This window comes from Squalius cephalus, assembly GCF_949319135.1.
Source record: "Squalius cephalus genome assembly, chromosome: 7".
Classification (NCBI taxonomy): Eukaryota; Metazoa; Chordata; class Actinopteri; order Cypriniformes; family Leuciscidae; genus Squalius; species Squalius cephalus.
Window position 1 is genome coordinate 7,300,660 of NC_137128.1, and position 26,400 is coordinate 7,327,059.

At 43.9% G+C, this 26,400-nt stretch overlaps 3 protein-coding genes across 4 annotated transcripts in view; 1 reads left to right on the top strand and 2 right to left on the bottom strand.

Annotated features, from left to right (window-relative positions):
- The window catches only part of LOC307161662 (sucrase-isomaltase, intestinal-like), a 29,171-nt gene extending 17,632 nt beyond the window's left edge, over window positions 1-11,539 (bottom strand). Inside the window, exons 1-9 of one of the 2 annotated variants that reach the window (XM_079876532.1) lie at window positions 11,414-11,539; window positions 6,566-6,647; window positions 3,673-3,764; window positions 3,473-3,593; window positions 3,227-3,336; window positions 2,992-3,143; window positions 1,762-1,933; window positions 1,110-1,209; window positions 735-847 (exon numbers count right to left, since the gene is read on the bottom strand). In XM_079876532.1, the coding sequence (XP_079732658.1) occupies window positions 735-847; window positions 1,110-1,209; window positions 1,762-1,933; window positions 2,992-3,143; window positions 3,227-3,336; window positions 3,473-3,593; window positions 3,673-3,764; window positions 6,566-6,623 (918 nt within the window). In that variant the 5' untranslated portion in view covers window positions 6,624-6,647; window positions 11,414-11,539. Of the gene's footprint in view, window positions 1-734; window positions 848-1,109; window positions 1,210-1,761; window positions 1,934-2,991; window positions 3,144-3,226; window positions 3,337-3,472; window positions 3,594-3,672; window positions 3,765-6,565; window positions 6,648-6,735; window positions 6,858-11,413 lie in introns of those variants that run through there. The other variant, XM_079876533.1, reaches the window with a different exon arrangement.
- Window positions 1-26,400, top strand: part of LOC307161679 (uncharacterized protein) — a 396,018-nt gene that overhangs the window by 236,292 nt on the left and 133,326 nt on the right. The gene's annotated exons all lie outside the window — the stretch shown is intronic.
- Window positions 13,201-26,400, bottom strand: part of LOC307161665 (uncharacterized protein) — a 54,260-nt gene continuing 41,060 nt past the window's right edge. Inside the window, exon 4 of the mRNA XM_079876536.1 lies at window positions 13,201-13,277. Within this exon, the coding sequence (XP_079732662.1) occupies window positions 13,211-13,277 (67 nt within the window). The 3' untranslated portion in view covers window positions 13,201-13,210. The remainder of the gene's footprint in view (window positions 13,278-26,400) is intronic.

Genomic DNA, 26,400 nt, shown 5'->3' on the forward strand with positions numbered 1-26,400 from the left:
TAGTGAAAATAACCCTGAAACGGTCATGAAATATTGATGTGATTTTTTTTTTTTTATAAGAAATACAAATATTTTGAGCAGGACAATAGTCACTTATAGTTGTGTAATAAATGATACTATTCTATATGATTTTAATTCATAATAGTAATAACTTGTCATTTATAATATTTGTAATTAATAACATAAAATTTTGTGGTTATTTCACTAAAACATTTGAAGAGAATGCCTCATAATGCCACAAATGACCAGAATCACAATAAAGCATTTCAGATTTTCCATGTAATTTGAATGGAAAATAAACATATAATAGATGTTTATAATTTATAATAGAATATTTTTTTGTGGTCAGTATACAAAAATACTATGAATACTATGACTGGCCAATAAGAATCAAGTATTTTTGTACAATAAATTATAGTATTTTGTTCTATAGATCAGGAAGTCAACCAGTCTTGCATTGATTGGTGGGTTGATGAAATTTTGCGCTTCCACAAAGAAGTCAAGCACGATGCTCTCTGGATTGTAAGTAACCGGCAGAGATCCTTATCCGTCACCAGATATTGAACCTGATCATTTTACGACCTGGTGGAAAGATCAGGAAATGACTCTGTTCATCTTGCCACATGTCCTAGCATGTGTACTGTCCACCAAGCTGTGTGTCTAACACGAAAAAGCATTTCCAAGTCTTTACAATTTCACCCACAAGAGTCACTAGTGTTTCTATTTCCGCTCACCTGTGTGAACTCGTCCACCACTGCCTCTGGTGTGTCTCCAAGCAAGATGTAGAAGTCCAAAACCCCTCCAATAGTCCGGTAGGTTACGGCTGGAGCCGGCTGGATAGTCACCTCTGCACACAGACAAGAACCGACATAAACAACTTAAACTGCTCTCATTTATTAATATTTAACAAAAGCAGCCATTCCAAACACACAAACACATCACAACGCACTATATATGCTATGCACAGACATCACAAACCATGCTATTAAAGATTATGAATTTAGTCCACAGCAAAGCTCGTGTTTTTGACCAGCAATAAAAAAAAAAAGAAAAAAAAAAGAAGCCATCACAATGAGACAATAAAACTACAGAAGAGAGGGTCTGTTTACCCATAGCATTGCTGTTCATGAGAAGAACACCAAAGGATTGGCCACTGGCGTCTTCCAGACATGTGAAATAGGGGAAGTGGCCGTACAGGTTGTCTGGGCCCTGTGGTAGGAAAACACATCAAGGTTTGTAATGACAAATTAAAACATTTTAATCAGTTAATTAGACAGTTTGGGAAATGTATTTGTCATGATCTTGAAACACAAATTGCAGGATAATCCTACACAATAAATAATCGCACTGGCAATGCACTGTAAAAAGTGTTTTGTTAGGTAACCTGAAAATGTTCTTCATGTGAAATGTTTGAATTAATTGGTTCATTCACATCAACATTTAGTTAATATGACTAAATCAACCAGATTACATTTGCTTATACCATAAAAGAGTCAGATTAATTAGAATTAAAAGAAAAGTTCCATTCTGTCATTGTTTACTCATTTAATTTCTTTTCTGGAAAACAATATATATATATAGTGGTGCATGAGTTGTGAACTGCTCCTTTTTGAAGTTTGACATCCTCAGTCCCTAAGAGTGGCCAGGATATTCTTTAAAAACACATCTAAAACTTTATATTTCACTGAGACATTTCCTTAAGTCATACTGGTTTGGAATAGTGAAAAAGTGTGTGCAAATGATCTAAATGCTATGACTCACGCCATTGGGAAAAGCAGCTCTTGCGAAGATAGGCCAGGTCCTCCAGTTGGTGTCATGGCGGAAGGTCTGATGGACGTGCTCTCCAAGTCCATAGATGTTGTGAGAGGGGAGTTTAGCCGAGAGCTGTAGATACTGATCAGCAAAAACCAACGGCCCAATGGTTGTGTCAAACCTGACCGAGCAAGAGAGGAAGAGGTGTTGTAGAGAGGAAGATTACGCACAGAAACCTGTCATGTCATGAAACCTGCCAAGAACATTTATTTTATGTTTATTTTATAACATATTTAATACTGTTATGTTTGACATTTAAAAGAGTTTACATGCTAAATAAGTTAGATTAGCATGTGCTATCCTAGCTGTTGATGTTAACTGAAATAGATCAGATTAATTGATTCCAGGACCAACTTCAGTTTTTTTTTTTTTTTTTTTTTGAGTAATCAACCATTTATGCTTCAAATTATTAAGTTCCTCTAACTCAATATAGTTTGTTGGTTGAACATAATTTCATTAGAAATAAGATTGATGCAAACTGTTGCATAAGCTTCCAATAAGCAGCAGCCCATTGCTTTCTTTAACATCTCTTTAAAAAAGCCACCATAAGCCCATAAGCCATTATGGAAATTTTTGACCATTCTTCTAGAAGCGCATTTGTGAGATCAGGCACTGATGTTGGACGAGAAGGCCTGGCTCACAGTCTCCGCTCTAATTCATCCCAAAGCTGTTCTATCGGGCTGAGGTCAGGACTCTGCAGGCCAGTCAAGTTCCTCCACACCAAACTCGCTGTTCTTGAGCTAATCTGAAGGCCACACAAGGTTTGGAGGTCTGTAGCTATTGACTCCGCAGAAAGTTGGTGATTTCTGTGCACTGTGAGCCTCAGCATGCACTGACCCGCTCTGATTTTATGTGGCCTAACAGTTTGTTGCTGTTGTAACTAACAGCATCTAACAGTTGACCGTGGAATATTTATTAGTGAGGAAATTTCACGAATGGGCTTATTGCACAGGTGTAAACCTATCTTGGTACCACACTTGAATTCACTGAGTTCCTGAGGCACCCATCCTTTCACACATGTTTGTAGAAGCATCTGCATGCCTAGGTGCTTGATTTTATACAACTGTGGCTCATGGAAGTGATTGAAACACCTGAATTCAATGATTTGGAGGAGTGTCCCAATCCTTTTGCCAATATAGTGTATGATCTGTGTGTGAAAAGGAAGAGCTTCCCACTCACAGGAGTTTTTCAGGAGATGTTCTCCAAACTTTCAGTCCAAAGGGCTTCTTGATCAGCTCCAGTCTATATTTTAGGGGTCCGGTGGGAGGGATGGAAGGTGCTTGCACATGCTCATGAGGAACCTCAAACCTGGCTTGCTTTGTATCAGTGATCTGACAAAGAGAACAATGCACGCCATTAGACGTCTTTACATTGACACGATGCCTATCCTATTTGCGTCAGTTTTCAAACAGACCTTAAATCGAAGACGGTTTTCTGTCTGCATTTCAGCGTAGAAGGTCAACTCTTTAATATCAGCTCCAAATAGAGATGGAGCATCCATTCTTGTCAGCTTGGCCTCAATATCTATAGCAAAACAAACATTTTCCATGAGGTCTGGGTGAATTGTTTGCTCTACTTGTTACATGGTCGAATACAAACTTTTCAAAGCACAATGGAAAGTAGATTATTTGCACAACATCTGGGTTGAGGCTGAACTCACGTGTGCTGTCAGGCTTGCTTTCACTGAACACGCTGTAGCCGTGGTGTTTGGAGAAGAAGCACCAGGGGACGTTAGCCTCACTCACGGGGCTCCAACAGCAAGCTCTTTCCAAACACTTTTGCTGAAAGGACGCACAGTAAGATTTAGCAAAGTATGCTGGGGGTTTGTGTGGAATGTAGGCCATATCTACTGCAGTTTACCTGGGAAGCGTCGGGATCTGGGAAACAGTCCACTCTCTCGCCATGTGGAATGTTGGGACATTCTGGAACAATGTCTCCATCTGAACCTGGATCTGAAGTTGGGGACAAAGGGAAAAATGACCACTGTGATATAATTCAAAAGATAAAAAGAGAGAAAATCATTTATGAAAGTTTCTTTGCTAAAAACAAATAAAATGCACTTGTGATCACACAGTAATTCAATTATTTACTTTTACATTTATGTATTTGGCAGACGCTTTTATCCAAACATTGCATTTCAAGGTACATATTTACATTCTTGTGTACCTTGTATTACATACAAATTATATATTAATACTACATGTTGCATGGCAAATGTAAAAGTCCAATATCTGATTTATTTAAACTTTAATGTCTTTAATCACATTCCTGAACTTAATCTTAACACCTTCCTTAAACCCTTAACTGTTGTACAATTTCTTGGTATCAAACACTGGCTTACTGCCATACAACATCAGTGGCACAGATCCTCAACAAACTCGTCCCTATACCGGCATGATGACCACGACTTTCATCCAGATGGAACTGGATAAATATTCTGAATGTTCCAATCCAGTCTGACTTCTGATCTGTAATGTTGGCTGAGTCATAATCATACACTGTTCGCTCGTTGGCCAGAGGAGAACTGAGCGACTGAGCCTGGGTTCTCCCAAAGTTTTTTTCTCCATTCTGTCACCTGATGGAGTTTTGGTTCCTTGCCACTGTTGCCTTTGGCTTTTGGCTTGCTTAGTTGGGGACACTTAATATTCAACAATATTATTGATCTGCTTGCACTGACACCATCATATGAGAACTGAACTGAGCTGGACGATGACATCACGGTTTTCTCCAGAGCTTCTATATATGAAGAGTTCAAATGCAAAAGCCTCTAAGTGCCATCTGAAATTTTTCACTTAAATGAAAATTCATAGGTAATTTTCATTGCCATTTAAGTGAAATTACTGAACTTAAATACACAAGCTTGATAAAAATGATCATTCTAGAAGAACATTTCAGATGGCACTTAGAAGCTTTTGCATCTGAGCTCTTCATATATAAATGAACTAAATTAATAACTTTTTTTACAACAAAAATGAACCATCACTGAACAAAGATTGTTCTGATGTACAGCAGATCTAGAAGAAAACAGCATCATAGTCCAGCTTAAGTAAATTCAATGATGGTTCATTTTCGTTGTAAAATATTTTATTAATTTAGTTCATTTATATATAGCCGCTCTAAGCAGTTGGTTTATACAAGTCACACAGTTGTTTCTCTTTGTTTGCTGTGTGCCAGTCTCGTGTAGAACTCCATGAGTTAAGCCTCTTTCTGGACCATATACAGAATCCAGACATGATCCCCATGATCACATTGTGAAGTCCGGGTTCATCTGCGGGTTGTATGCGGTACACGGCACCAAGTTCCATGCCTGTTCCCACTGATTCCGAAAGACCTGTTCGTAACATGTGATCACGATGGTGGCCGGAATTGTGTAGAGGACACTGATCACCATCAGCTTCTCCGTCTTGGTATCGTCGTGCTTCATGATGGTCCTGATGCGGAACAGAGACACGAAGCCCGCCAGGAGGAACGAGGTGCCAATGAACAGCGGCACCAGGATGAACGAGTGCTTCTACGCTGCTGAATCCCCACGAACCAAACGCCATTGAGAACATCTCCATCCACTTGATCCCCCGCCAGGATGCTGATGGTCTTGCGAATTTGCGTCAATGGTCTAGTGACCCCATTTCATCCCGGCCGCGACGAACCAAGTGAGGATGACCCACCAGATAGAGCTGGACATGCTGAAGAACTACAACATCATGAACAGGATGGTGCAACCTTCCTTTTTGCTGCCTTGAACCACTGTATCGAACTGCTCATTGCAAACCACTTTGTCTTCCAGCAAGAATCCGGCGATGTAAGCGTGAACACCAACGTTCAACACCCTGACAGGAATATAATGGGTCTTTCCGGGTAACTTAAACACTTCATGTCAACTAAATAAGTCAGGACGGTGAATAAAGTGGACGCGCAGCACAAAACAGACCAAATCCCGATCCAAGTGAGCAAATTTCCAAATGTATCCAAATGTCCTTGCTGAAGTACATCATCCCGTAGAGTTTTTTGGGTTCGCATGGCGCGCCACAGTTCTCCTTGCCCAGAAAGCGGTAGTTGAGGTACGGTGGTATCAGGTTGACGGGCGCGCTCATCTCAGGCATGCTAGTCTAGATGACATTGGTTGTATATCTCTTCTATGGAACAGACTGTATGTCTATCACACACATTGTTGTTTTTCTTTGCATCAAATAAATATGGCTATTATTTTGTGCATAATGATATCAATAACTTATTATTATAGGCTAGATATAGTCATATTGGACAGCTTTGCATAAATCACATGAACATAGGGAACGTAAAATGGTACACAACAAATTCTGAAATGATGAAGAACTAACATCAGCATCAAATGTTCAAACAAACACTTATTTAATAGAATAAAAGGAACAATAGCTGCACTACTACTACTACTGATAATAATAATAATAATATACTACAGATTAACAGGCATATTTGCTGATGTATTATATAATAATATATAATATAATAATATATAAACAAAAATAATAATATAAATAAATGTAAAATAACTTTAGCTGATATAATGATGAAATTATTGTTTTATTGTTATATTGTAATCATTTTGTATGCTAATCTTAATACTTAGACAAATTCAGGTTTAGTTTAGTGCATGCACATAGTGTATTAGATCATTCCATTCCTGGCTTCTGATTAGTCATTACAGTGTCCCAGGTGTGCTACAATTCATGTTAAAATAACAGTCATGATGTGAAAAGTGGAATAATGGTCTTACCTGAAGCAGTCAAAGCTACGAAAAGACAGAGAGACAGGTAGACAGTCCAGACTGCCATTGTTTCTCAATGAATACTGGAACTCTGTATTGAATTTAAAACAGAATTATACATAAAAAAAAAATTATTACAAAGTTTACATGGTTCAATTATGTTTTTTTGTGTTACGAACCAGTTCAGTATGTCAATGTCAATGTCTGGACGATGCGTTGTGGGGCCCTGGTTTATCATTTTATATATTGGAGGGGAGTTTGTTTATCAGTACCATCCAGCACCTGCTCATGTTCTCACTTCCTGTACAAACAATGTTTTTGTATAGTTTGTACCCACTCTTTCTGTTATAATAGAGAACATGCTCATCAGGTTTTACACAAACTTGTGGACTTCATGCACGTTGAGTGCTGCTGTCATTGGAAGAAAAGTGAGAAAACACATATGAATTCTGAGATTCATGTTAATTTTTAAATTATATTTTTCAGTCAGTATTATGTGGATAACAATTTCCAATGAAAATGGTGTTAATTTTAATGCTGAAACTTTATACTTTGTGACACTATGAACCTTTTGTTTAAGCATTTTCACAAATGTGATTGTGTAAGCATTGTGTAAACAGCATGTGAGAAAGAGAACATGAGCAGTTGCTGGAATCAAAATTACCTTGAATATGCCAGAGTCACCTTGAATGAATGGAGGATTGTTGCTGTCATCAGCAAATATGCATAGTAAAATCTTGCAGTAAAAAAAAAAAAAAAAAAAGGTAATGCTTTAGATTACAGTCCGGAAAGTACTGGCATTTAAGTGTTAAAGTATTACCATTTAAAAAGCCTATACAGTATGTATTGGTATATAACATTATTTCAAAAAGTTACCTAACTTGCTCCCAAATGTAAGATTGTTGTATCATAATTGTATAATATGTACCTCTTAGTTCTATAATACTTATAGTATAAATAATGTTTAATTCTCCTGGTTGTTACCACTTTATTCTCCAAACTATTACATATTGTTCCCTTATACTTACATGTAAGTACTTTATTGGTACACTATAATTAAAGAAAGTTACACTTTAAAATCGCTTTAATTACGCAGTACTTTCCAGGCTGTAATCTAAAGCATTACCAAAAAACCTGCCAAATTCTGACAGTAACATACCATTTAGAAAACAATCCATTCTGGGTAATATTCGCCGTTTTTGAGAAAATAGCCTGCAGGAATATACCGTGAATTAACAGCGCTCAAAATCTACACTCGAGAGACTGTCCCAAATCACACCCTATATCCTCATTCACTATTCCCTACATTCATTTACTAACATAGTCCACTTGACAGTGAAAGAAAAGAAGAGTAAATTCAAACACTGATGTACACCTGCTGTTAACAAGCAGAATAACTGAAAGACATACCAATTCAGAGGCTGCATCTTTCGAAGGTCGTTTGTGCCACAGCGGCGCAATAAAGGCTGTTCTAATCAAAAACTCCTTTGAATGTGGACTACAAATGCGTCCTCCATTCCTCAGACTGAAAAGAATAGAACGAGTAGATAATTGCAGCCTAGCCTGCCCCAAGATTCATTGCGCGTCGGTGACGACAGGATTTTTTTTTTTAAGACAATTCCAATCTCGAGAAAGTTCTCTTTCTGGAGGGAATTTACAAAAAAAAGGGGGAAAGACCAATTTGCTTGATATAGAGATATTTATTCATTGGAACAGCTGTGATATTTTGACAGAAAAGTCATGTTCTTTTATTTATTATTTATTTTCAACGCCACTGTTGCTGGCCCTTCTAGCGCCCTGCATAAGCCTCCTAATCCGCTATTGGATAACACTGGGAAAGCGTGCCCTTTCTAGTAGAAAAGGAACGTTGCGGAAGCCACATCCTGCACGTTGGGAGGAAGTTACACAAATCATGTGGAAGTTACACATATGGACTGGCACTTCATACGAGTGTTAGGCCTGGCATCATACGCTCTGCCACGTCTGACTGCCGAGGGTGATAGAGGAACTCAACAGGGTTCGCTGCTCCACTGGAGCAAATAAGTGCACGTATCCGGTCCATAGCAGTGGAATGGCGCAGCAAGCTGACATTGAGCGGGTTCCCTGCGCTACTGGTCACTTGAGGCGAGTACACGGGAGGATACCGGCTCAATATGAAGGCTATAAAATCTAGCAAACCTGTTGGTTGTCGCCCAGCCCACAGCTCTACATATATCTGCATGTGCCAACGCCCAGGAGGAAGCAACACTTTTAGAAGGGTGAGGTCTCAACCCGAGCAGGCAAGGCACGCCTTGGGTTTGATACGCCAGTGCAATAGCATCCACTATCCAGTGGGCTAACCTCTGCTTGTAGACAGCCTTTCCCTTCTGCTGGCCTCCGCAACAGACGAAGAGTTGGTTGCGTTTGGTCCACATGCAGGCTCAAAGCGTGGATGGGATAGAGCAAAGCTAGAGCTGGGTCTGCCTTCTCCGGGGGTAGCGCTTCAAGGTTCACCACCTGGTCCCTGAAGGGAGTGGTGAGAACCTTGCGCACATATCCGTGTCAGAGTTTTAGGATAATATGTGAGTTGGCTGGCCTGAATTCCAGGCACGATTTTTCGACTGAAAATGCTTTCAGTTCCCCTACCCTCTTAATGGAAGCCAATGCAACCAAGATAACTGTCTTCACAGACAGGATTTTTAACCCAACTGACTGCAGAGCTTCAAAGCGGGATCTCTGCAATGCCGTAAGCACTAGAGACAAGTCTCAAGAGGGTATAGAGAGTGTGAGGAGGATTTAACCTTCTCGCACCCCTCAGGAACCTGACGATCAGGTCGTGCTGTCCTATAGACTCACCTTTCACTGCATTGTGATGTGCAGCAATAGGGGCAACATACACATTTCAGGGTGGAGGAGACAGCCTTCGCTCCAACCCGTACTGCAGGAAGGAAAGCACAGTCCTGATCAGGCATCTTCGGGGTCTTCCTGGTGGGAAGAGCACCACTCAACGAACAAGTTCCACTTCAACGCATAGAGGCACCTCGTAGAGGGGTAGACTTGGGGTAGACCACCAAAGTCCTCCGCATCCCCTCCTAGAAATCAGACGTGGAGTTTCCAGAGGTCTAGACGCGGGTGCCATAGGGTGCTCCGTCTCTGAGAAAGCAGGTCCTTCCTCAGAGGAATGCACCAGGGAGGGGCTATCGTGAGGAACATGAGTTCTGGGAACGAGGTCCGGTTGGGCCAAAAGGGCGCAACTAGCAAGACCTTCTCATCCTCCCAAACCTTGAATAGTGTCTGTGCAAATTGGCTTTCTGGGGGAAATGCATATTTGCGTAGGCCCCGTGGCCAACTGTGTGCCAGCGCGTCCGTGCAAAGGGGGCCCCTCGGTTAGGGAGTAAAACAACTAGCAATGTGACGTGTCCGGAGAGGCAAACAGGTTTACCTGTACAACTCCAAAGCGTCTCCAAATCAGTTGGACCGAGCGGGGATGGAGTCTCCATTCTCCCGGAAGCGCAGTCTGTAGTGAGAGCTCATCGGCTACACGACTGAGCACGCCTGGGATGTGAATTGAATGAAGAGACCTCAGATGCTTCTGGAAACCCCAGTATTTTGTGTAGTTATTTGATTATGCCATCCAGTATCAAGGATTCACTCTCTCTTGTTTCAAACAAACGCAGCCTCTGCCATTTTGTAACTATTGTTTTGTACACTTGCATTAAATTGTAGAAAATCAGACTGTCACTCACTGGTTCTTTAAGGACTTTTGAAAAACTGTGGTGCCCCTTTTTAGATTATTTGCTGGCTAATTCTCAAGACACTTGAGCTGAGCACCTGCCCACCGCACTGGTCTCGAGTTTCTCACAGAGGAGCTTTGGAAGCATAAAAGGAGGAGCGACGACAGTGAAGGACAAGAGAGGACCAGGCCAGGACATTTACTTTATGTTTTGTTTATGTGTGTGTGGCAGTCTAAGGTCTGCTGCTTTTACTTTCGTTTTATTATTAAAGTGTTGAAATGTTCACCAGTTCCCACCTCCTCCTTTCCTGAACAACTAACCTTGTTATATAAACTTTCCTGCTTTATTTCTCTTTTTAAAATCCCCTCACAAACCTCTGCTGTCAGGTGTCGCAAAGCTACTAGGCCAATTACAGACACTCGGTTCAGTGTTGTCAAGCCTGGAATTGGGCTACTTTTACACTGTTGCTGTGGGTTGTGGGTTGGAGTTGTCTTTACTTTAGTGTTTACTTTCCGCTGCCTTCGAAGTATTCAGCCTCCAAATTGGGATGCAGCTTGTGTCTTACTGACACAATCTGAAACTTTGTTAAAAAAAAAAAAAACCTTGATCCACGCTTAATGCAATGCAAAGAATGCACAACATCTTGTTATCCTCAGAGGTGTCTCTATCATTTTGTTGCTTTAGTAAGAGCATCTGCATAAAAAACAACTACATGATCGAATCGGTGGGCGGGGCTAAAGAGGCAATGATGTAAAAGTGGGTTTTGATCTTCTGCAGATATGACGTCATACTGAGACTAAATCAGAAACTAGTTGTTTTGGGAAGCTTGGTCTCGTTTTTTGGACTAGCAAGGAAGTTCTGAGTTTCATCTGGTTCCATGAAAAAAAAAACAAAAAAAAAAAACAAACACCTTGCTTTACTATACAATATTTCATTAATTCTCTCAATGTTTTCCCAATATTAAGAAACTAAAAAGGACATTCTTTCCTTCAGTTCCTTTGCAATCTAGAGATGTTTTTATTTGTAATAAAAACGTGTCTGTAAAACCCATGTGATCACATTTAAATGAATATTCTGCTTGAGCTCTAAACGGCACATTAACACTAACATTACCTGTTCATATTGTTTTAAAATGACGTATTACCTGGAGTCTCTGTGTGTCCGTGGTATGTTTAGAGATGAAATCTTCTGGTAAAGTCTTCAACTGAAGACTGAAGCTCAGCAGATTTCTGTAGATATTTACTCTCAGGAAAAACTGCCCTCTGCCCTCATGGACCCAGACTCTTCATATTTGGCTAAGACTTTTTGTGCTATACACTTTTTGTGTATTACATATTGCATACAAACATTGATCATGTGAAATAATGGCAATAATGCCCATTGGTAAAAAACAAACAAACAAAAAAAATACCTTTGACTGCAGTTAAACTACACAAATAAATGTGTAATAGATGATACAAAAAGGGTTTTCTCCAAAATATGTGTGCTAAAATGATTGGTTAGTTGGGTCTTGAGATCAGAAAGTCTCCAAAACTATGATAAGACCTCACTTATATAACCACAATGTGTTTGGTAAGGTTGCAATAAAAAGCCTTTGATGACATCAAACAGCAAACTCATGTTTGCCAGGCATTACTGGAGCTTTCACTAGTACTAGGTTTGATGGTCAGATGAGACTAAAATAAAGTTTTGTGGGAAAAAATCTGGGTGAAACCGTAAAAGCTCCCTTCATTTCTTATGTGGACATTCCCACATGAATTTGCAGAAACTCCTCTTTGACAGTTTGTTTTGCTGTTAATATGTAGCTAATTTTCTGCTTGTTCTTTGAGACAGATAACAAGTTCAATAACATTTTTGCAGAGCAATGGCGATGCATAGATATCTTAAGGGGACGGTTGCCAAACCAAGAGAAAGGACACAGGATCACTGATGTATATATTATGGGACATGAATGTGAATTGCATGACTAAAAATTAAATGATATTATTAATATCCAATGCACAGTAAATAACTCTTAGTAAGGCAAAAGGAATTTAATAGGAAAATGAGCAGGCCTGACAGGCATTGGTAAAAAAAAACTGAAAAACATTTTGCTGAAGGTATAAAGTTACTTCTCAGACAAGGAACAGGTTTGATCATCATCTATCCTGACAAAACTACTACATTTTCATTATATTATTCTTATACTTTTCATCGTCCAGGATAAATCACAGATTTCAGTAGACTGTTTGCAGAACGAGGTGGATGTGGTTTCAGAGCGAAAGCCTGAGCCACTTCTTCCCAGTGTGAACTCTCATGTGAATCTCATGTGAATTTTGGCTTCTGTTTTTTCTTCCTTGTTCACGTCCATCCGGTCTAAAAGAAACATGAAATAATGTGAGATTTCAAATGGGAGACAAACGTGAAGTGAAAAGTTTAAAGTCAAGATCACTGATAGATTAACAGTGATTTTAACCCCATCAAATCTGGTCGACAACTGCGGTTCACGATTATGATCTATTTTAATGTCATAACGATGATTTGTGTTATAAATCACTATTTTGGTCGTGAAACTCTAGATGGTGCAGGCTTGACATGTAATCTGTAAGCAATTGCATCGTTTCCTACACGGCACAAGCTGATTGGCCTCTAAGCTATGCAAAAATGTGAGAATTTGTTGACAGATGGTCCTTTCAAACCAAACGTCAATATGTGTTGGACTGAAGTTAAAGCAAATCATGCCTGTACAGTAGAGGGTGCCACTTACACTTGAAAGAAATAAAATGTTTAAAAGTTAAAAGTTAAAATAATACACTTGGGTTATGTGCTTTAGTCTGTCATTTTTTATTCTCGACCTGAAACAATGTAAATCTAGCGAGCATCAGCATTTTCTTCAGCATGATAAATGAATGAGGACTCGAGAGTAAACACCAGCCTCTTTGTTCTTCAGTATCATGATGTTTCATTCTGCAGGATCTGCATCACTGGCGTTATCTCTGTCCTCTCCTTCCAGATGCTTTCTCATAGTTCTGCCAAAAACACAAACAAGTTTCATTTCTAACAGATAAATAATCAATATTTCAGATTTCAGTTTAACACAGTTTGTCCTGTTTGCCTGTGTTTTTTACTCTGGCTTGAGATGTTTTTCCCATTGAATAACTTTAACAGTTATTTACTTCTCTTTAAATGTTAGAAAGTCATGTGAGTTTTTCCATTTTGCCTAAATGTTTGTCCTGAGGGCGAGTGAGTCTCTGTTTAACTTTACAGAAAGAGCTCCAGCACCTCAAGCAGGCAATAAGAAATCATTTTGAGTAGGGATGCACTGATCACAATTTTCTAGGCCGATTCCGATTTCCGATTTTTCATTGAGTTTGACCATTTAATTTTCTGACATAGCCTACTCCAGTTCTTGTTAAAACACACTAGACATGCAAATTTAGATTTTTTTTAAAATTCATGAAAATTTGCAGATAAAATCGGCATATGTCAGACTGACCGGCCGGTCGCCTTCATGGCGGATCACGTGAAAATCTGCCAATTCCGGTCACCAGCCGATCAATCGGTGCATCTCTAATTCGGAGTAAAAAATAAATTTGCTGTTAGACCTTAAGTGTAGGTGTCAAATTCTACATGTAAAAAAGGTCAATGTACTTTTTAGGGCTGTCAAATAAAAATTTGAATTTCGAATATTTGTCAATTTTTAAAATTCATGCAATGACATACTTGACCATACCTGGCACATCGGTCAGAGATGAGCTTGTGTTTTCATCAGCTAAAAACATTGTCAACAAAAAGCGCTCAGCACTCGCTGCAGATCAAGTTGAGCGTCTGGTGTTTATGACAAACAATATGTAGATGTGTAGTGAGTAGAAATTGTTTCTGAATGGAAGTTTTCTATTTTGTGTTCATGTATTAAATTACAATGTCTGTTGAAGACATTTTCTCAGGTTACTGATGCACTTACACCGTTTTGTAACAACAATGACTTATGTTAGGGAATTAATTAGCTCAAATTAGCATTAATGTGACTATGCATATGTTGCTTACATGAATTAAAGAATTACCAAATAGGGAATTGGTCAAAACCTCGGCTTATATCAGAGGTTACACAATCGCTTGTAGTACTCACTGATATAGACGGGTAGAATATGTTCAATTTGGGGAAATTTTAGATACAAGTTGAAGAATGTTCATTTATTGTACGAACTGTATGTCCAGCACACAAAATGTACAATATCTGAACGGAAATCTCACGTCTTTAACACTGATAGACAATTTATTCTCTGTGGCCACAAGAAAATAAAGATCTTAGTGTTTTAGACCATTTGAGATTTCTTTCAATAGTAAAATTTATCGTAGAGCGTTAAGAGGTAAAGATCTGCACTACTCAGGGACTCAGTATTGAAACAAACAGGCAAACTTAATTCAAATGATTTAACAAAGTTTATTCAAACGAGCTACTGGTTACATGTACTAATTTTCAATCACATAGGAGTAAATATGCATAAACAAAACAATATACGATCGCAAATAGGGAATACAACAAAATAAACGTAAGATAAAAAGGTTAGAGTAGGGGAAGGAAGAAGGGAGAATATAAGAGAGAGAGAGAGAATTTTAAGAAAGGGTTTTGTGTGTGTACACTGAGAGCGTGGTAAGGAGAGGTGTGTGTGTGTGTGTATGTGTGTGTGTAGGAGCACGCCTTTAGCAGCACGTGGCCGTGTGTTTATGTCTAGGAGACACGTGAAGAGGTGGGCGTGTATGTGTGTGTGTAGGTGCAGATGTGTGCGTCGAAGAGTGTGTAAGTGTGAGTAAAGAGAAATGAGAGATAGGTAGAGACAGTTCAGTCAGTCACAACAAGACCCCAATAGGCACAGCAATATTAGACACTTTAAACAGCACTTCAGGTTGGAAATTTAAGGTCTACGTTACGTCTGAGTTGTAGATCGGCCCTCTTTGTGTGGTCTCGTCTGTGTTGGACGGAAGCGGAGTCACGTGATCACAGCGTCTAGTTGCTATAGCGACTTGAAGCGAGCGGAACTCAGCAAAATGATCTTTAGCTTTAAGTTGGTATCTTGGGTTGGTTGAAGGAGACTATCAAAACTGAAGTAAGGTAGTTTGAAGAAAATAAAACTTGGAAGAAAAATGAAAATAAACGCGAACGAAGCTTCCAAGGATGGAAGAAGGCGTGTCGTCTCTCTCTCTCTCTGGCGATGTGCACTGAGATCAGAGAAGCGCGGCATTTTGAAGGGGTTAAGCCCAGCCTCTTTTAGGTGCATGACCCAATCGCCTGGAAGGGCGATTGTGACTACCTCCTGACGTTTTGTGGAGGCTCACGCCCCTTCCTAATAGTTAAGGAGAAGCTAAATTTGTTCCTATCGTTAATAACACTGGATTTAATAAAATTATGCGTCTTCGGAGATTTTGGGTTAAAGATTCCACACCGTTGGGATTTATGGAACACAATGATACCACGAATGGTATCTCTATGACATAGTCACCCGCGGATGCCTGATTTTTCGCGATTATAGTCACATCAAATGGATTACAAATCAATAAAACTATATAGGCATAATATTTGGGACAAAGGGATCATGCATACATCAAGAGAATACATTTTAAACATTTCACAAGATGATTTTGATTCACACGTGGTAGGATCTGTGTGTGTTTCCTTGTGTGTGTGTGCTGGAAGAGTCACTGAAGGTTCATCCTGCTGCGTTGAACTTTTGTCCCCGAGCACGGGGTGAGAGAGTCTAGGTGTGTGCGTGTTACTTGGTCTGATTAGATTAGCGGTCGAACAGAGTCTGGTTGTTTTCTTACGTGTTGCCTGAGGGTCTACATGTAAATGAATGTCTGACAGAGAGTCCCTAGGGTCCTCTTGAGATTGCTTTTATTGGTCAGGGGGGATTGCTCTTGGTGATCAGCGGATGTTCGCGGAGCCATAAACTAGAAGTCAGCAGTAAGGGATCTCTGTTTTCAGATAGATAGTTAATGATTTAGGTCATTCGTAGGCGCCGTTGGGTCTGGGGTCCAGGAAGGAAGGATCTTAAGACAATAGAGGTGTTTGTGGATTAGGACACCAATGATTTAATTAGGTCTCAGAGCAAAAGGGGATTTGAAGACAGGCTAATTTCAGTAAATTAACATATAGAGAGATAGAGCTGGTGATCTGACCATCTGATGTGCGTTACATTCCCCCCTTGATGAGTGAACAGGGCATGGATGGACCTGGTCGACTCATCACAGTAACAGTGGTCAGATGGCAGGTCAGGGAGATGAGGTGGCTATAAAGGGGTTGTTAAGATTGGGGCTTAGTTCGATGAGGTCTTCCGCATTCTCTGGTGAGGCGTCGTCCTTCCGAGGGTTTCTCCTGAAGCCGACGGAGACTGCCTCTGTGAGCTTGGTTGTGGAAGCTCGGATTGCGTTGACTCTTCTGTACAAGATATAGGCCAAGCCCAAAGCTAGGGTATGTCCGAGGATGCTGGTAAGACAGAGGGCGGTGTCAGCCGCTGTCCAGGTTTGGACCACAGGTGAAGTGTTCAGGATGGGTTGTCGAGACAAGGCCTGAAGGGCTGAGTCCAGTGGGGCTATATCGATGATTTGTGACCCCCCTTTTGCAATCCAATCTTCCAGTTCTGGATCTAGAGTGAAGTTGCGGTCCCTGAAGAAAGGTGGAATCTCCAGTTCGGCTTGGTACTCTTCACTTGGGAGGTGGTACAAGGCCAGGTCATCCAGGTGAAGGATGGCTCCTCGTGGGACTTGAATCCACATGCTTTGGTTCAGCAGATTGACACGGGTAGCAGTGTCGTGTTGGTCATAAGTCAGTGTTGCGGACCGCACGGGAGTGTTCACGAGCCATCGGTTTCCTACGATTTCAGCTTGCGTCTCGGTGACTTGGTTGCGAGGTTTCGCATCAGCCGGACAACGTGCGTCGCTAGCCAGCTGTTGGAGGCCGCAGATCCCATCGGTGTTATCCCGGAGGAAGGGTTTGCTAGGGCAGAGGTAGTGTATGTCTTTGGTGAGGGTGCACATGTGCAAGTTAGGGGCTAGGTACAGTTGTGGGTCGCTGTCGTGGTAGGCTACCACGTCCGGAGTCCGGACTTTGAACTGCGTGTCACGTTGCCAGAATCCAATGTTGACAATGTCTTTGAGTCGGTAGATTCGGCTCGACTCTATAATGGGCAAGTTGAGGAGGAAGGCCACTTCTCGCTGTGCCGGGTCCACATACAGTGGGATGGCACTTCCCAGCGAGTAGGCGAGATGGGTTTGTATAGGATCAGTGGGTGTAGTGATGGCGGAAGCCAGTACGGTCTGTACCAGACTCAGGGGTATCAGATATGGTGGGATCCTGCCCATGGCTAAGTTGTCTATGGAAGAGCTCACTTCTCTGAGCATGTCATTCATTAATGCGGTGACCAACTGGGTTTGGGCAAAGTTGCTCTCGAAGATTGTGAACAGCTGTTTTATGGAGCTCATGGTCTTGTTTATCATGACACTATGTGTGTTGAGGACGGTGATTGTGCCTCTCAATGTCTTGCCTATGGTGGTCAAAGATGCGCCTTGTGTGGTGAGTTGATCTTTCAGCTGTGGAAGTTCCGTCTGGATTTCCGCTACATGTCGTCGTACCGTGGCGATGTTCACTGCGTTGACGCTGGACATGCCAATGTTGAACAGTGTGCCTACGGCAGCAGCGGCTCCAAGCAGGGCTCCTAGAAAACGTTTGGGGCGCCTGTTGTGCCCGCTCAATTCGGCCTGGGTGAGAGTCATCTTCTCGAGTTGGTTCAGCATGTGTTCGATGTCGGCTTCGGCGTGGTCGAGGGCATTTTCGGTCCATCTGGCACCCGCCCAGCTGTACAGGACGGCTGTTTTTGGGTAGTGTGCACGGTAGACGTTTCGAGGGTCGAGTCGCACGTACACCTTCTGTGTGTGCGTTCGACAGTTCGTTATAAGCAATCCGGGCTGCTCTCTCAACACAATTCCCGAGGCCGGGGCTGGAGAGACGAGGTCGGGTGGCGGCTGGCTTCTGGTCGTCGGGAAGCACATGATGATGATCCACAGCAGCATCCTATTACAGGCAAGAGAGAGAGAGGTGTGGACGAACAAGGGGAAAGAGAAAAGGCACAGGTCAGCGAGGGTTGTCCCGTTGGAGGGTCTGGTCTTCTTTTCCTGTAACGACGGCGGTTGAGGTTAGCTTGCATTGGGCCCTTCCTGTCTGTTCCTGCTAGTGGCCACATATCTCTTAATCTGATTGCGGTGGACCCATTTGAGGACTGGCTCTTTTGGTCCCCGTTTCAGCTGGATTTGGTACGCTACTGGGGAGAGTTTGTTCACAATTTCATGAGGGCCAGTCCAGTGAGGCAGAAACTTTTTTGACAGTTGTTTGGGAGGCAGGGCGAAACTGTAGTACAGGACTTTGTCGCCCACGCTGAGTTCTTGGTGTGATGCCTTTCGGTCGTAATATGCTTTCTGGCCGTCAGCACTGGTTTTCAGGTGTTGCTGGGCGAAAGCGAAAGTTGTTCTCAAGTGTTTATGGAGCTCGTCCAGGTACTGAGATGTGGTATAGGCGGTGACGAGGTTGTGGTCTCCGGGTTGGTATAAAAGGTGTAATGGCAGGGTCATCTGCCTCCCGGTCATGAGTTCGAATGGGGATACTCGTGTTGATTCCTGCGGGGTGGCTCTGAGGGCCATCAGCACCAGGGGGAGTTTCACATCCCAGTCTTTCTGGTTGGTCGACACATACTTTCTCAACATGGCGACCACCGTTCGGTTAGACCTTTCTACCTGTCCGGATGAGATCGGATGGTGGCTGATGTGAAGTTTGGCTTGTACCCCTAGGATTCTCCAGATCTTTTGCATGATCTCTGCGGTGAAATGAGTTCCTCGATCTGAGTTGACTCTGAGCGGTAGGCCGAATCGGGAGAAGATGTGGTTCATCAGGAGATATGCCGTTGTTTGAGCAGTGTCGTTGGGTGCTGGCAGACACTCTACCCATTTGGTAAACTGGCACACTACCGTGAGAAAGTACTTATTGCCTCTTGATGACCGGGGGAGGGGTCCTACCCAGTCGATTTGAAGGTCTGACCAGGGGAACGTGATTCCTCTGCGTTGCAACGGGGCTCTGTGAGTCAGGTTTGTTGGGTGAAACTGACAGCAGACCAGGCATTCTCTCACATATTCTGCCACATCCTGTTGCATACATGGCCAGTATGCCACCTGTCTAAGTGTCTCATACGTGGCTCTGGTACCGTGGTGCCCAGCATATGGTGCGTTGTGGGCGTGATTTATCATTTCCCCCCTTTGACAGCGAGGTACCACGAGTTTTAGCGAAGTGGTGTCATCGTTGACAAACCAAAGAATGTCGTCCCGCACACGTAACATGTGTCTGGAGTTGTATAGATGTCTGAGATCGGAGTCATCAGTGAGATTTGAAGGTGTGAGAGGGGAGGTGGAGGGGTCGAGGAGGTGCGTTTTAATTGCCTGTATGGCAGTGTCTGATGCTTGCATATCTGCAAGGTCGTTGTTGGAAATTTGTGGTGTAAGTGACAGAAGTTCTGACGCAGGTGCTGTTGCAGGTGCGGTTTGCTTTCTGCGGGTTATTACTGCTACTTCTGGGGTGGGTGGGGCTTTTGGGGAAACCCACGGTTCTCCGTGTAGGGCGCCCGCTTTTGCGAGGGCGTCAGTGTGGTCGTTGAGGTCTTTGTCTTGGCCTGGGAGTTTAGAATGTCCTTTCACCTTCTTCCAGTACACGGTAATGTCGTGTGTTGTTGTGATGTTGACACATTCTTGGAACAGGTGTTGATGCTTGACAGGCTTGTTGTTAGCAGTTGTGAAACCATTTTGTTTCCAGGTTGGAAGATGGCACACAAAACTGAGTCTGGCATAGTTCGAGTCTGTGCAGATGAGCAGTTCTTTGAGGTTATGGGCTGCTGCGATTTGTAGAGTAATGAGAATTGCTGCTACTTCTGCGTATTGTGATGACTGGGGGCCCAGCTTGAAGTGTTGGGGTGGGCATGGGTGGTTGTTTACCCACAGTACCCCTGCGCCAGCTTTTAGGATGCCCTCACTGTTGTAGGAACATCCGTCGACGTAAGCTGTGGGCATGCCTTCGCACGCATTCTTGTCAAAGTACCTGTGGCAGGTCAGTTGTGGCTGCTGGGGCTCAGGTGTATTTAGCGTTGCAGCAGGTGCGTTGTCAGAGCAGTCTTGACATGCCGCCAGACCGTTACCTAGAGCGGATTTGTGGTTTTGTGCATATCTGGCTTCGACGTTTCGTCCTTGGAGAGCCATTAGCCATGTAGCTATGCGTGAGTTGGTGACCATACCGTCTCTTATCCGTTGGCTGTTAAGGAACATGACGGGTTGGTGGCAAGTCTCAATGATGACTTTCTGTGCTCCAATGTAGTTGGAGAAGCGCTGAATGGCCCATACCGTACAGAGCAAAGCTTTTTCACAGTCAGAGAATTTGCATTCTGGAGGGAGAAGTGTCTTGCTGGCATATGCGATCACCTTTTTGTCTTGGTCATGCCGTTGGTATAGGCCAGCACTTAGACATTGTTTTGAAAACCCAGCGTCGAGGTAGAATTCTTTTTGTGGATCAGGGTACGCAAGGCAAGGGGCTGAGCATAAATGTCTTTTAAGTTCTTTCATGGCGTGTTCTTGAGCGTCTGACCAGACGAAAGGGCAGTCCTTTTTCAGCAGAGCTGTGAGAGGCCTGGCTATGTCTGAATAGTGTTCGATGAATTGCCGGGAGTAATTGCATACTCCCAGAAAGCTTCGAAGTTCAGAGACGTTGGTGGGAGGCTTGATGTTTTGGATGGCATGGATGCGGTTTGATTGTGGTTCAATGCCATGGCGTCCAATGAGCAGGCCCACGTAATTTACCTTTTTGCGACACCACTGCCCCTTGTGTAGAGCTATTTTGGCGCCGGCAGCAGATAACTGGTTCAGAACATAGTCAATTTCTTTTAGGTGGTCGGCCACCGTCGTGCTTTTCATGAGCACATCGTCAACGTAAATCAGGTTACCTCTCGTCCTGGCGTCAGGGCAGGCTTTGTTTAAGAAGATGTTGAACTCAGCTGGTGAGTTTGCATACCCAAATGGGCATCGGTTGAAGGTGTATTGGCGGTTGCCGAAGGTGAAGGCCAACTTGTGTTGGTCGTCTGGGTGCACTGGAATAGTCCAGAATCCAGAGGCCACATCGAGTGTAGAGAAGATGGTGGCTCCCCTGATTCTGGGTATTTCTTGCTCCAGTTGTGTCATGGGCCATCGTGACAACGGCACCTGCTGATTTAGTTTTCGATAGTCTATTGTTGGCCGCCATTTGCCGTTTGGCTTGAGAACGGGCCAGATGGGTGCAGAGTAGGTGGAATTACAATTTCGGATTACACCTTTTTCAAGCATGGATTCGATAATTTCCTGCACTGGTTCGTGTGAGGCAATGGGAATCTTGTATTGCTTGACAAAGGTGGGAGGAGCCTTGGGGTGCGTGGGTATGCGCACTGTGTGGAGGTTGGTGAGACCACAGTCTAAAGAGTCTTTAGCAAAGTGTTCTTTGAATTTATATAGGACTTGTCGTAGCTTTTGGCGATCGGCATTGTCCTGAAGTGCGTCAGCATCCTGTAGAATTTGTTGCACTTGGGATTCAAAACCTGGATACGGTTCCTCCGTAGGCTTGTCGTCAGTTGAGCTGGTGGTGACAGGCGTGGCAGGTGTATCAGTCTCAGTGACAGGCATGGCAGGTGTATCAGTCTCAGTGACAGGCTGGTGGGAGACTGTGTACACTGTGAGCTGTTTGTCCTCTGTCAGCTCCGTTCTGCACACCTGGTTTTTGGCCACCGGCATGACAGATGTGATGGCAATGAATTGGAAGGGTGCTGTGAGCAATGTGTTGTCAGTATGCCCTTCAGGTATCAGTGCAGGTGGAATGGGCCCTATGACGGGTAACGTCAGGTCAAAGTCATGAAAGGCGTGACTGACTAGCCATCCCAGTCTGTAGGCTTTGGGGATGCCGATGTCAGTTGCCGTGCAATTGTTGAATAGGATGTAGACTACCCGAGATGACACTTCAGTGAGGGGTGTGGCTTCGAGGGTTAGTCCGAGTTCCACGCACTCAGGTGAAGGCTGGAAGAAGGCCAGTGTGTGGTTTAGGGTTTGGCCTTGTCGCAGGTTGAGCCGTACAGCGACCCCCTTAGTGTAAGCAGGTACCACCGTTCCCTGTTCGTTGATAAGAGTGCAGACTTCTGGAATGGTCTGCCCTGACAGTAGATTGTCATGGCTGATGGGAACAGGTGGCTGTAAAGTCAAGGGAGCCCATACAACTTCATTAATCATGTCCACATGAGCCTTGAGGCGAATCAAAATGTCTGCTCCAATGAAAACGTCGTGGGCTGGGTCTTCCAGAATCAGAAAGTAATGGGTCAAGTGTCGGTGATTCCATGTCAAGTTCAAAGCACAGATTCCTTTGGCAGATGTCATTGAGGATGGATCTGGGTTCAAAGGGAAACGTGTGCGTTTGCAGGTGTAGGGCAGGTCTGGAGTCTTTTCAATGATTGCATTGAATAGGGAGAGACTTATGGCTGAGTTATCTGCCCATAGTGCCAGGGTAATGTCTGTTGTGGTCACATCCTGCAACTGCAGGGGAGTTTTTACTTGGGGGCGGTAATTATCAGAGTCTGGCGTTGTTCTGAATGTGCAGAGTAGCGAACTTGAACCCTGATCAGCTGTGGGGACTTTGTCCTCGTGTCTGGCTGATGGAACTCCCGTGAACCTTGTGGTTTGACAGTCTGGTTCGATGGAGTCGTGTGGCTGAAGGGGGTGTGGTTCGCGCACCTGCGCCCAAACTTGTAGGTGCTTGAGGTCTAATAATGGTTCAAAGCGGTCCAGCAGGTCCTTGCCTACGAGAAATTGATAAGTATTTACTGGAGAAATATATACCGGGTGGACTATGCTCATTGGACCGATGGTCAGATGAATGGGAGCTACATTATTTAGCTGGATGTCATTCTGGCTGTATGACTGTACGTTCAGCTCACACGTGTGGAATTTAAGAGTTCTGTTTTGTCTTTGAGCTTCACACTTCAGTTTTTCAAACAGTTGAGCAGAAATAAGCGTTAGATCAGAGCCGGTGTCCACCAGTGCTTCGATATGGATGTCCTTTTCCAAGGTAATTGTTAAGTACAGTTTTCGTGCCACTCCTCTCTCAATTAGGTTACCCAGCAGTTGTGGTGTAGGATCTTGTGTATTGATTGACAAGCAGTGAGGGTGAGTCTGGGGTGGCTCGTTGTGGTTGCAGATCAACAAGACCGCACTGTCTGGGACCTTCTCGTGAGAGCTGCTGCAGTCCTGTTCAGGGAGTGGCGTTGTCAGCTGGCTGTGGTGAGTGACGCGGTCGTTTGTTGCTGTAACAGCAGGTTCAAAAGTCTGTGGTTTGACAGCAGTGTTTTGTGGGGCTGTCAGCTGAATGGAGTGAGTGGAGCTGTCATTGGGTAATGAAACAGCAAGTTCAAAAGTCTGTGGTTTGACAGCAGGGTTTTGTGGGGCTGTCGTCTGAATGGAGTGATTAGAGCTGTCATTCAATGATGTAACAGCAGGTTTAACAGTCTGTGGAGTGACAGCAGTGTTTTGTGGTGCTGTCAACTGGCTGGAGTTAGTGGAGTTGGTAGTGTGGGAAGCATTGGGTCCAGGCCTGTGGATTAGTCATGCAGTGTCTGGTTTATCTTTGTCTTCCTTGTGGGGTTTCCTTTGGAGAAGCTCTTTCAGGATGTTTACAAGTTCTGTTGTGTCAGGCGTGGCTGCACTGTTCCCGCTGGATTTGGGCTCCATCTTGAGCTTACCGGTGTCTTGTCGGGAGGGGTCCCGTTGCCGGTTCTCTGGGCTTGTGTTTCGGGGAGATCGGGGTCGGCCTCTCCTGGGGTGTCGGTCGGCATCCCAGCTGCCTCCCCCCTTTTGGTTGTGGGGGAAGTGCTGCCGGTCCCAGGATCCCCTGAAACGGTCATTTTGTGGTTTTGGGCGGGTTCCCCCCCGCCCACGCTGTCCTCTGCCAGCTTGGAACGGTCGTGGCTGTCTGTTGCTGGGTCCGTAGTTGGTAGGCTGTGCACCTTCTAAATTCAGTTCTGGAAAGGGTGCAGTGACAGGGAAAACTGTGGGGTATTTCCCAGGTTTGTCAGACCCAGTCGTTTGTTTTACGTATGCTTTGTGGGCCAGATCACGTAATTGTTGAATTGACAGGGTCCGTGGACAAACTAAAACGCCCAGGTGTGCACTTTGAGTGGGGTGGAGATTCCGCAGGAAAAGCGTTTTGAAACTAACGTCCTCTTCCATAAATGCCTCATTCCTCGGTCCGAAGTAAGCGAGTCGCAGACGTTCGTAGTAGGCTTGCGGTGTTTCCAGACGAGCTTGTTTGAGGTCCATTGCCGCAATGATGCCTTGGTCCGAGTCTGGGTCAGAGAATTCGCGGATCAGGGCCTGTCGTAATTGTGGATAATTCTGTTTCACAGATTCTGGCTGTCTATCAAGGAAACTTCTTACAATACGACCAGAAGTGGTCCGAAGGAGGTATAACTTGTCCCAAGTCGTGACGTTGTCCACGGTTTGTAAGTGGAATTCAATGTCGGTTAAGTAAGAGTACACGTCATTGCCCCCGGCTGGATTTGGATTGAATGTAGGGATGTTTCTTGCAAGCTTGTCCAGTTCTTTGGATGCTGTGCGGTGACTGGTGGCTCGTCCTTCCGGGAAGGGGCCAGCAGGTGAGATAGCGTCAAGACGTGGGTTTTCCTCTTCTTCTTTAGCTTGAAGGGTTTGGCTGTGACCTGCAGGTTTACGGGTGGGGAGAGACGGGGTGATGTGTGTCTCCCCCGCCCGCTTACCTTGTAGTTCGTACGCATGTTTGAGTTCACGGTGGACGATATCCAGCTCGTCTTTGAGATCATATCTTTGTTGGACGAGCTCGTCAATTTCAGCTTGGGCTTTCTGCAACAATGTTTCGCAAGCTTTGACTCTAGCGTCTCTGTCTTTTAATTCTGTGCGTGCTCTTGCTAGCAGCTCCTCTCCACGTAGTAGCTTGTCATTGAGGGCTGCTGTGTTCTGTTTCTCCGTCTCCACTGTCCTGTCTGTGTCCAGACGCAGGTCTTCCAGGGCCTGCTGTAGTCTTTCCACTTCCTGTTGTAGTTCTGGACGTGTGTCCTCCTCATCCTCCAGAAGTAACTCCTCCAGACGCTGCTGGGTTTGTTCCTTTTGTTTGCAGGTTTCCTCCAGCTGAGTCTTTAGTCCAGCGGTGTCTTTTTCCAGCTTGGCCTTGTCCTCCTCCAGTAGTCGTGCCTGTGACACAAGATAGTGAGAGAGACTCCCGACGATGCGGCTCCAGTCTTTTGAACTGTAGGCCTGCGTGGGGTCCTGGGACATGATCTGGTCCACCTTGTTGTCCAGTTCCTGTTGGGTCAGGAGCTTTGGGTCACCGAAGTCTTTGGGTAGGCACCCCGTAGTTATGGCTGATAACCACGCCTCCAGGCTGTTCCAGTGTTCCGCAGGACTGGATGCACGTGACATTTTGACTCACTGTAGGCGAGAGAAACACAACACACAAAACACACAAGAAGGGCCAATGCAACCGGGTCGTGAAACTAATAAACTATAGGACGGTGTGCCGTCTATAGAAATTTTGGGCTAACTGACTTTAGACAGTTAGGCGGGTCAGTTTGGGACCCGGAATAGAGACTGTTCAGTTGTCCCTGTGTTACCTAGCCTGTTGGGATCTCGTTGATACACTGAAAAACAGGTTATAACAGAACATGCAAGGCACGCGTAGGTGAGGATTGAAAAGGAAGGACGAAACAAAATTAAACAAAAATGTCAGTGAGTTGATCTGGACTGTACTTTGGACACTAATAGCACGAGGGATGTGCACAGAGGAAAATATTTATGATTATGTGGTTTATAAGAAAGACAAGGGTTTGTTTTTTTTCTGTTTTTTTTTTTTTGTTTGATTATCAAAGTTCAGTTTACCTGAAATGGATGGAGGTCACCCAGCCGGCCCCTGCTGAGCTCGTTCAACCTTCCTGGCGCTCCAAACACTTGGCCGCCGTGACTTTGGATTCTCCGTTACTCTGCTCACGACCACGCCCACTCAAACAGAGTGACCGTAAACACAACCCT